This window comes from Phaseolus vulgaris, chromosome 6 (genome assembly GCF_051622355.1).
Source record: "Phaseolus vulgaris cultivar YP4 chromosome 6, ASM5162235v1, whole genome shotgun sequence".
Taxonomy (NCBI): domain Eukaryota; kingdom Viridiplantae; phylum Streptophyta; class Magnoliopsida; order Fabales; family Fabaceae; genus Phaseolus; species Phaseolus vulgaris.
In genome coordinates, this window is record NC_143503.1 from 30745326 (window position 1) to 30755624 (window position 10299).

At 32.7% G+C, this 10299-nt stretch overlaps 1 protein-coding gene across 3 annotated transcripts; it reads left to right on the top strand.

Annotated features, from left to right (window-relative positions):
• Window positions 1-1614: 1614 nt before the first annotated feature.
• Window positions 1615-9732, top strand: LOC137832090 (pentatricopeptide repeat-containing protein At5g66500, mitochondrial). 3 transcript variants are annotated; one of them, XM_068640080.2, is made up of 4 exons: window positions 1615-3425; window positions 4681-4748; window positions 4936-5037; window positions 9577-9732. In XM_068640080.2, the coding sequence occupies exon 1, from the start codon at window positions 1675-1677 to the stop codon at window positions 3328-3330; it is 1656 nt and encodes a 551-aa protein (XP_068496181.1). In that variant the 5' UTR covers window positions 1615-1674; the 3' UTR covers window positions 3331-3425; window positions 4681-4748; window positions 4936-5037; window positions 9577-9732. The 3 variants fall into 3 exon arrangements, with proteins under 3 accessions (XP_068496181.1, XP_068496180.1, XP_068496179.1); XM_068640079.2 differs by having other exon boundaries at window positions 1615-3492; window positions 9577-9717; XM_068640078.2 differs by lacking the exon at window positions 9577-9732 and having other exon boundaries at window positions 1615-3314; window positions 4936-5043.
• The last annotated feature ends 567 nt before the right edge of the window (window positions 9733-10299 follow it).

Below are 10299 nucleotides of genomic sequence, written 5' to 3' on the forward strand. Positions count from 1 at the left end.
CATAACTAATTAACGGTCTAACAATTTCTCCCCACCGTATTAGTCATGTACACCACCACATATTAACAATTTCACCTTCTAGAAACACTTTATATATTTGACTAACATTATTTCTAAGGAAAATGGTAATAAAAAAATATTACATCAATGGTATCTGAAAATCAAATGTGCAAATTTGAGCTGAGGGTTTTATGGATTGAGTTAGACTTAAAATTCATTTTGTAATATGGTATCAGAGTCATCTCGATCTTATTTTAGCGAGTGTTTGTTGAATCTATCGTGTCACTCACTATCGACTGTTATCGGACCACACACAAGCAGTTACCCTTAAGGTTAGGAATGTGTTGGAGATGCAAAGATCATGAAGTAGTTTTATGAGATTAAATTAGACTTAAAGTTTACTTCGTAATAAATGATAAGTAAATAATAAAATATTTTATGAATATAAGAAAAATAGTTTTTAATTAATTATTAATGGCAAAAGCCTTTGTAATTAGTTGTGTTATTAACTATAGTCAAATTTTCTTCTTTGCGTGTGCTGCCGAGTCACGTAACAAGAAAAAAGTGCACTTTTGACTTATCCTTACAGTACTGCGTGATAAAAGAAAAGTGATTCTACTTTTAATTTTAAGAACTTTATTTAAGATAAGATGTGTTTTCTTCTTCTTTTGCATGAGGTTGATTGTTTAATTGGCATGTAGTACGATTGTTGAAGTTTTATTCTGTTAATTAATACAAAAGTATTTAAATTTTAAAATAACTATTGTAAAAATCAATAAACTTAGTGTATATTAGTTTGTGATAAAATCAAATATATAAAATTTATATTTTGAATATATATATAGTTATAGTTATAGATGGAATTTATTTATAAAGAAACTAACCAAAATTAAATAAAAAGTGATGTTGAAAACTGAATATTGCATTTGATCAATAATAACATCACTTAGAAATTGATGCAAAAAATAATTTAAATATACATCTATCTTTTCAAAACAAAACTATAATAAAATTTCAAACTTAAAAAGTGACACTCAAATACGACAATTAACTAACTACACAAACTATTTCAATAAATCTTAAATCAACCAATATTATCAATTTTGTTGTGAAAAAATAGTATTCAAATGTTTTTTCTATACTCATTCTTTGAAAGTTTATTTAAATTTTATTTTGTAGGAATATATTTTAGATAATTAGAATGATTGTATTTTGTTAAAAATAATCTAGAGTTTAAAGATCCATTGAAATAAAAATTGTGCTTGAACCGACTTTAGAAAAAAAGAAGGCAGAATAAAGAAAATAGTTAAAATAATTATTTTCAAATTTTGTACTTTAGTAATACCCTAAAGAATAATTGAAATTAAGAAAGCTTTATCTTTTTGTCAAACTAAACACCATTTTCTTCTTATTTATTGACCGGTTAAAAACAGAATAGCTTTTTTTGTTAGATACATTGGTCAACAGTGATATATCTACGTTAAATTTATGGCTATTTTAATAAACAATTTTCTGTTCGATATGATATTTTTTTATAATAATGTAAATTCTTTTACTATACAATGTAAAATATATTTTTGCAATTCAATATATGGGTTTGGTAGAGTTAGTTATAACTACACTTCATGGTTGTGTGGTTGAAGTAGGGAATCAGAGTAGGAGCAGTGGACGAAGATGATTATGCGCTCATTAGCGCCAAACCTTAGACAGAACACGAGTTCCAGACTCAACCCCAACCACCTTTCAAACATCATCGGAAACATCAAACATTCTTTTTACCACCAAACTTTCAGAACCAACTTTTCGTCATCATCTGTCACTCATTTCCGCCAAGACATTTCCCAAACCAACTACCTAATCGCCTCCCACGTTCGCCGAGGCGATCCTGTCTCCGCATGGATCCTCTTTCACTCTTTACGTCGCGCGCGTGCCGTTGTCGATGCCTACACCTTCACCTCCGTCTTGCGCGCTTGTACTCTCTTGCATGTTTCTCAACTCGGGATACAAGTCCATGCCCAAATGCTCAAAACCGGTGCTGATTCCGGAACCGTCGCGAAAACCTCGCTGGTGGATATGTACTCGAAGTGTGGGTCTTTGGACGAGGCAGTGAAGGTGTTTGACGAAATGAGTCAGCGAGATGTTGTCGCTTGGAACGCTTTGCTTTCGTGTTTTTTGCGGTGCGATCTTCCTGTTGAGGCTGTTGGGGTTCTTAGGGCAATGGGGAGGGAGAATGTTGAGGTTAGTGAGTTTACTTTGTGTTCTGCGTTGAAGTGTTGCGCTTCTTTGAGGGCGTTGGAGCTTGGAAGGCAGGTTCATGGTTTGGTGGTGTGTATGGGGCGTGACATGGTTGTTTTGAGCACTGCTCTTATTGATTTTTACTCCAGTGTTGGGTGTGTTGATGATGCTTTGAAGGTTTTTTGTAGTTTGAAGGGTTCGAAGGATGATATGATTTATAACTCGTTGGTTTCTGGGTGTGTTAGGAATAGGAGGTATGGTGAGGCATTTAGAGTTATGGGCTCGGTGAGGCCCAATGCTGTTGCGCTTACCAGTGCTCTGGTGGGGTGCTCTGAGAATTTGGATTTGTGGGCAGGGAAGCAGATGCACTGTGTTGCGGTTCGACAAGGTTTTACTCGTGAGACTCAGCTGTGTAATGCTCTGTTGGATATGTATGGGAAATGTGGGAAGGTTTCGCATGCCCAGTTGTTGTTTGATGGAATTTGTGAGAAGGATGTGATTTCTTGGACTTGTATGATTGACGCTTATGGAAGAAATGGGCGGGGACCTGAAGCTGTTTTGCTGTTTCAGGAGATGAGGATGAGGAAAGAAGGGAGGAAGGTGTTGCCGAATTCCGTGACTTTTTTGTCTGTTTTATCCGCTTGTGGTCACTCTGGACTGGTGGAGGAAGGCAAAAAATGTTTCAAATTGTTGAGGGAGAAGTATGGTCTTGAACCAGATCCAGAGCACTATGCTTGCTACATAGATATATTAGGCCGAGCGGGTAACATAGAAGGGGTATGGTCTGCGTATCACAATATGGTTGAGCAGGGTACTAGGCTTACTGCAGGAATATGGGTAGCATTGTTGAATGCCTGCAGTCTTAATCAAGATGTTGAAAGAGGTGAATTGGCTGCAAAGCATCTCTTGCAGTTGGAACCCAATAAATCTAGCTATATTGTTCTTGTATCAAACTTCTATGCAGCCATTGGCAGGTGGGATCGTGTTGATGAACTGAGAAGCATCATGAGGTCAAAAGGGTTGCTCAAGGAAGCTGGGAATAGTTGGATTAAAGTTCTGGGCTTCAACCAACATGTCAGGTCACTATCTGTTTGATTGTTCAGCTAGACGGAAGTGAACCTTTACTGTTATTGGTGGATTCTGTTGTACTTGCCAGTATAAAAACATCATTAGCTACATTTGATCCCGCAGTGCGTATCTATCAACCCCTCATTCTTTTAGATCATTGATTAGCATTTGATGTTAACAGATCAACCAGTAAGTTACTTTTTCCCTATTCCTCCAAAACATTTCATCTATCCATTCCTTTGACTTGTAAGAAGTGGTTCATATGATTTGATTCACGATCAATTCATCGTCAGTGACAGGTTCTGAAATAGTACACTCGTGATCGTGTCTGACATGTAGAGAGGAATGTACCTTAGTGCAGTGTAGCATGTATATAGTCAATAGTCAATCTTTTAAAAGACTATTGTCCAATTTATATAATTGATTTTATAGATTAAGTGCATATGTTTACAATTGTGGTATGCGAGGTGTTGTCATGATGATATAAATGCTATAGGAATTAACCTTTTTGGTTTGTCTTTCCGTGATTTTTTCTCTCGCTTTTCTTTGTCACTGTTATCTGCTGTGTGGCTCTTTATGCGACTATTTGTAGTTAAGTTTGTGGCACAACATACTTAGTAATTTCTTACACCCCCAAAAAAGGATATATTTTACCTTCGGACATTACCGAGTGTTACTCTTTGTACGGTACACCACAAATGAGTAAAAAGAAATATCACCATCATGATAACCTCTACTGTTTCGATGTCCAATTGTCCCTCTCTCCCTTGCTTATATTAATTTGACAACTCCATTTTAACTTTTTTTACCGGGAATTTTCACTTTACTGTGCTAATGCCTCTTTTACAAGAAGCACTAAAAAATTTCCAGCTCCGGTTTTGAGATGGACAAGATTTATTGATAATAAATTTTCATAGATAAAATACACCTAAACGTGGACTAAATTGATATTTTAGAATCAAACCAAATTGAATAAAAAATGAAACGAGTTTTCAGATTTTATTGGTTATCCATCTCTCTGAGTCCATGCTTAAAGAATCTACTTTCCTGGTGGTAGTGATGCTTAGATATCAATTAATACATGGTTTCTACTCTAATTTGCATTACAGTTCATGAAAATGAGAGATGCTAGGATAGTGAGATAAGATTTGGTTGCCTAACTCGGAGACCAAGTAGGAAACAATGATCTGATTGATGTGACTACTACCTTGACCAACCAGCTATTTTATGACGCATATGAACAATATTGCATTGCATTGACAAAACTGTCTAGAATCCATTGTGAAATAAGTTAATAGTGAAAATCTAATTGTAAATTTGTTGCATGTTTGTCACACTGGTTTATCTCATTAAACTACTAGCTTTTTTTTGTGATAGACATCGGGTGCTGCTAGTTCTTCCAAGTTTGTGAGCCGCGAGATGAGCAAAGTTGAAGCCTTTGGAAGGTTTGTTGTCCATTTGTTAGTAAAATGTTATTATGTAAAATTAATTTTGTGTTTGGGTTATAGCTTATTGGTGTTAAAAACATATGAAGGAGTTTATGAAAAGAAAAAGACTTCAACTTAAAACTCAATCAAAGCCAACCATGAAATTAATTCCTTCTGACAAATTTGTGTGAATGTCCGTGTTCAGGTTATACTTTCTCCAGTTGATTCTGTAGCAGATACCTATCGTGCATTACTACCTGAGGGTACACGTACACCCATGGAATTCCAACGCACCCTTGAGCTTAAGGTTATAAATTATAATTAGCTTGTTCTATCGAAATCTCTAGTTGATTAATTGCTGGTTTTTGCATAATTTCTTTGTTCTGGACCTCTGATTATTGAGAAGATGTCTGCCAAGGCTCTTCTTATAGAATATATAAAATAAATTTATAGTTAAGTCGACGACTGTATAAAATTATTCAGTTCATTGTCAATTTGGCTCACTAATTCTAGCTGAGCAGTCATAAGCAAATATGTCATCCTCTTGGGATAACAGTAATGTTATATATGCAAATTTGAGGACCTAACAAAGCAGCACTTTGAGGAATCAATTGGTGAAAATTAGTAATTTAGAAAATCTGTCATTGTAACAAATAAAAGATCGGTAATTCAATGGACATTACATCTTAGGAAAGAAGTAATGCTATATCGCAGACTTGAGGAGCTTACATAGATTAGTAATTTTGGCAAATCTATCACTGTAGCAGATCACGGATCACTAATTCTATAGTCATCTTTGGTAAATTAAAATGTTATAACCAGTAATCTGATAGGAACCCTGCTGTGTCGTTACAGAAAAAGTGGTAGTAATCCTAATTAGACTGGTATAATGAGAAAAGGAAAAATGAAAAGATATAAAATTTCATCGATGAGTTGCAAGTCTCTCTTCCCAAATCTTACCAAATTCATGGCCACTTCTCTCTTAGTCTATCTTAGCTCAAATCCTCAATAATTCTGCCGTGGCACCCACCATGGACGTGGTGCCGATTGATGACTGATTTACGGTAAGTATACCGTGTTGTTAAAAGTAATAATTTGTTCCTAAAGACGGATATGCAATCCACAAAGAACACAAGTAAAATATTCATTAAATAGAAAACAAAATAACAAAGTTTGTTGGAAGTTTATTATGGTATCAATGATTATTGTTGGAAGTTTTTTTACCTGCATTATTAATTGATCGGGCCAAATGTTGAATAGATGTCAATGTCATTCCTGAAACAATATTTGTAATATGAATAGTATTATTTCTCCTTTCTCTATAAGTTTTTCTTCGTATAGATATTCCATTTGTCTTTTAAAATAGTGTACTAACCACGTTCAGTAACATGTGTGTTACTTGGTGTTGCTTCGTTACCGTTAGGTCCTTCAAATGTCAAGTTAAATGAATGAATGAATAAAATTATACAAAAAAATTATTAAAAAATAATATTTGTTGTGTTATATAATATTTTTGTTACCTGCACTATTTATTGACCGAGCCAAATGTCGAATAGATGACAATCTCCTCCTTGAAACAATATTTGTCATATCAAGAATATTGTTTTTTCTTTCTCTTTAAGTTTTTCCTCGTATAGATATTGCATCTGACTTTTTAAATACTTTTTGGAAATTGACATCTTAAGCATAAAAGTGTACTAACCAAGTTCAGTAACATGTGTGTTACTTGGTCCTACTTCGTTATCGTTAGATCCTTCAAATATCAAGTTAAATGAATGAATGAATAAAATATAATAAAAAAAATTAAAAAATATTTGTTGTGTTATATAACATATTTTTTACCTGCATTATTAATTGATCGAGTCAAATGTCGAATAGATGTCAATCTCCTTCCTGAAACAATAGTTTTAATATGAATAATATTATTTATCATTTCTATATAAGTTTTTGTTCGTATAGATATTTCATTTCGCTTTTAAAATATTATTTAAAAATTGACTTATTATGCATAAAAGTGTACTAACCAGGTTCAGTAACATGTGTGTTACTTGGTCCTGCTTCGTTATCATTAGATCCTTCAAATGTCAAGTTAAATGAATGAATGAATCTATAAAACTATAAAAAAAATTAAAAAATAATTTTTGTTGTGTTATATAACATGTTTGTTACCTGCATTATTGATTGATCGAGCCAAATGTCGAATAGATTTCAATCTCCTTTCTTTATAAGTTCTGCGTTGTGTAGATAGCTCATTTGTCCTTTGTTCAATGGTCATTCTTCGTTTTCTTAGAAAAATTATGTAAAAAATTCTAAAATATAAATCAAAACTAAAAGTAAAATAAATTATGAAAACACTTTCATAAACAATTAAAAAACATCAAATAATAGTATTATAGTACACATCAAAAGCAAGTGTTACTAATTTTAATGACAAATCACTAATGCAAAACAAACATACAGCAAGAATTATAGTTGACATTTTTTTTTATATGAGTGGTAAACGAAAACAATCAAAAGCACCAAACAATATTGATTTATGAAATAAAAATATAAAATAAATAATTAGTATGTGACAAAAAATTAGATAGCATAAATAAAAAGTATCTTCAGAAAATAAATATGTATGTAAAATATGATAATATTTAAAAAAAACATATTTTTAAGTATAATTTAAATATATTTTTAATTTATGTGATTTTTTATTATTTAAATACAAAAATTAATTTTAGTTCTTGAAATTAAGTATTGGGAGTCACTACTGTTAATAATTTAAGTAAGTATTGAAAACGTTACAGTTAATTTTTTATTTTTTATTAAATATAATTTAATTATGTTTTTATTTTATGCCATTAATGAGTAACAGAGTCTTCAACTCGGTAACGATTTCATCCATTCGAATCCAACCCCGAACCATCTACTATTCTTTTCTTTTTGCAATCTAATGGATTTGGTTGGCTTCCAATTTTGATTTCTCTGTACCCAACAAAATCCCAAATCACTAAATCCCAAATTCCAAATCACTAAATCCCAAATTCCAAATCAGAACCCATGCACACAAAGTGATATTTTTCATGAATTAAAGGCAAAGTTTTATCGAGGGTTCAGATTCGAAAATCCAAAGGAGATTCCAAGACTCGTATAATTAGAAAAGCTATTTAAAAAATGGTGCTGCTACCCTCCATCAGTATCAGTTGAAAATTCAAGAACGAAGTTTGAATTTTCGGAAAATTCAAGAACGGACAGTACATCAACATGCGGACTGCTTATGATCATTTCTCAATGATACACTTTTATCCGGTAAGTTTTTTTTCTGTTAAAATCCTAAACTTTTTTTATGGTGTTATTGTCATCATACATTGCATGAAAGAACAAAACTCTAAATCTAAAGATATGTTACATATTGCATTTCTATCTTTTACTTTATCTACTTTATAATTGAAAAAAAAATACATACTTGAATATGTGAATCTGGAATGATATTACAGAAAAGCCGTTTGAAAAAGGTGTTTAATGATATAAAAGATAAACAGAAAAATATGCAATTTTGAAATTTTCCCGAACAAGTCTCATTTTGTAATGTTTAATTTTAAATTTAAGATATAAAATAAAATTAAAACTGCTTTTAAAAATAAAATTAAATAAAAATATAAGAATAAAATTAAAAAAAATAAAATAACAATTAAAAGGAGAATCCCTTTATATATAGTTATAAATAAAATATGTAAAACTGTTTAAATTCTTAAATTAGATATTATATTATAGTTATTTTATCTGTTAATATCTATCATATATTTTAATATAAAATATTAGTTAAATATATACTTATCATTGTGGCGGTTCACCCCTCCTATGGTGGAATATCTTCTTTTTCCTTTATTATTCACTTTTCAAAATCTTGATTTTGGGCTTGGCCCAAAAACCCCAAGCCAGAATAAAAGAGGGAATAAGTTCTTTGCGAACGTAAATCTTTTTTCACGAAGAGAGTCCTCTTTTACGAACGTGAATCTTCTTCACGGAGCGAGAACGCTAAGCCTGGAAAGCAATTATAAGATGAGCCTTCTTGGTCGTCGAGTCTCCTTTGAGTCATCTATGGTAAAAACTTACTTCCTCATCCGTTTTTCTGTTATTTTCTCTTCTCTTTTCACATGTTCTTTATCTAGGTGCTGCTCTGCTTTTATATTTCTGTGTTTTTTCTCTTAAAATTTCTGAACCAATTATTTGTTTTTTCTTACGTTTGCTTATAAAACATTGTTCCCAATTATTTTTCCACTTATAGATAATGTCAAGCACCCAAAACCAAACCCATGCATGCTCAAATTACTAAATGAAATATTAGTGTTTTTTAATCATGTTAAGAGTTTGTGATGACAATCATGAGAATGTTGAAAATATTATGAAATCAGTTTGTCATTATGCTATTTTTAATACGTTTGTCATTTTTGTCGTTTTTTTAGTGGGTGTAAATTTGTCCGCCATGCCATTTTCGATATTTATATTACGGATTATTTGCTGACCGCCATAGGGGTTATCAGCTATTGATAACACTGCCATTTACAAACCTTACCATAAGTCTTATTACCCTAGTACATGGATTATATGAAGATACTGATATAATTGCTGAAGAATCGAAACTGATGAGGAGCATGCAATGCATAAATCCAACTGAAGATATGTACAAAATAAACCAAATAGTTAAATTATCTATACTAGTTAATATTCCGTAATGGTTCATGCTTTGCTTATGGATTCTATCACATGAGGCATATCATTTGGTTTTTCAGAAGCAACTGAATGCATGATTTGCAAACTATTCTTCATGTTTGGATGATTTGACTTGTGTTTTCAGGGTCTGAAAAAAAAAGCTGATCAACAAAACATTCTTCATGACACCAACAAACTTGGGCCTGGAATTAAGCAAACTCAGGTTGCACCTACAATTGTGCCAGCAGCTCCTGTGGTATCTAGCCCCTCTGCGGTTGAACTCATCGCGTCGAGAGAGGATGTTCTAACTAGGGCTTCTGCACTTGGACGAGTAGCTGCCGCGTCGAGAGAGGATGTTCTAACTAGGGCTTCTGCACTTGGACGAGGAGCTGCCACCACTGGGTTCAAGCGCTTCCTAGCTATAACTGAAGCTACCAAAGACAGGAAGGATGGGCCTTTCAGGAAGCTCTTTAATCCGTAATCAAGATAGTGCTACAACCCCATTTTTTTGGCCAGTGCCCTTAAGCTTTTTGTGTTTTTTTCTTCTTCTCTTTGATTTTTTATGTAAGTTTAATATCATGTTTATCTGATTTGACTCGAACAACTGATAGCTGATAATACAGAGATCTATGTACAAATTTGCATCATTCCTTCTGTAGCTAGTAAGGCATCACACTATCTAGGTAATCAAGGACGGTTAAAATTGACATGTATGTTTGCTGCATTGTGGAAGTGTTGAATTTTGTGTAATTGATCTTGAGCTTTATGGTAGAGCCTAGAGGAAGATCTTATGCTAAGAGGGGAAGGATAAGGAATATGTAACTGTTAGTTTAGGAATGATACCAGGAAAAGCAGTTACTAACCGGAG

Excerpts from the sequence above, each read along its gene's own strand:
- LOC137832090 (XM_068640078.2), top strand. The coding sequence starts at position 1,675 with ATGATTATGCGCTCATTAGCGCCAAACCTTAGACAGAACACGAGTTCC. Across the intron at positions 3,315-4,680 it reads GGCTTCAACCAACATGTCAG|ACATCGGGTGCTGCTAGTTC; the intron begins GTCACTATCTGT and ends TTTTTGTGATAG.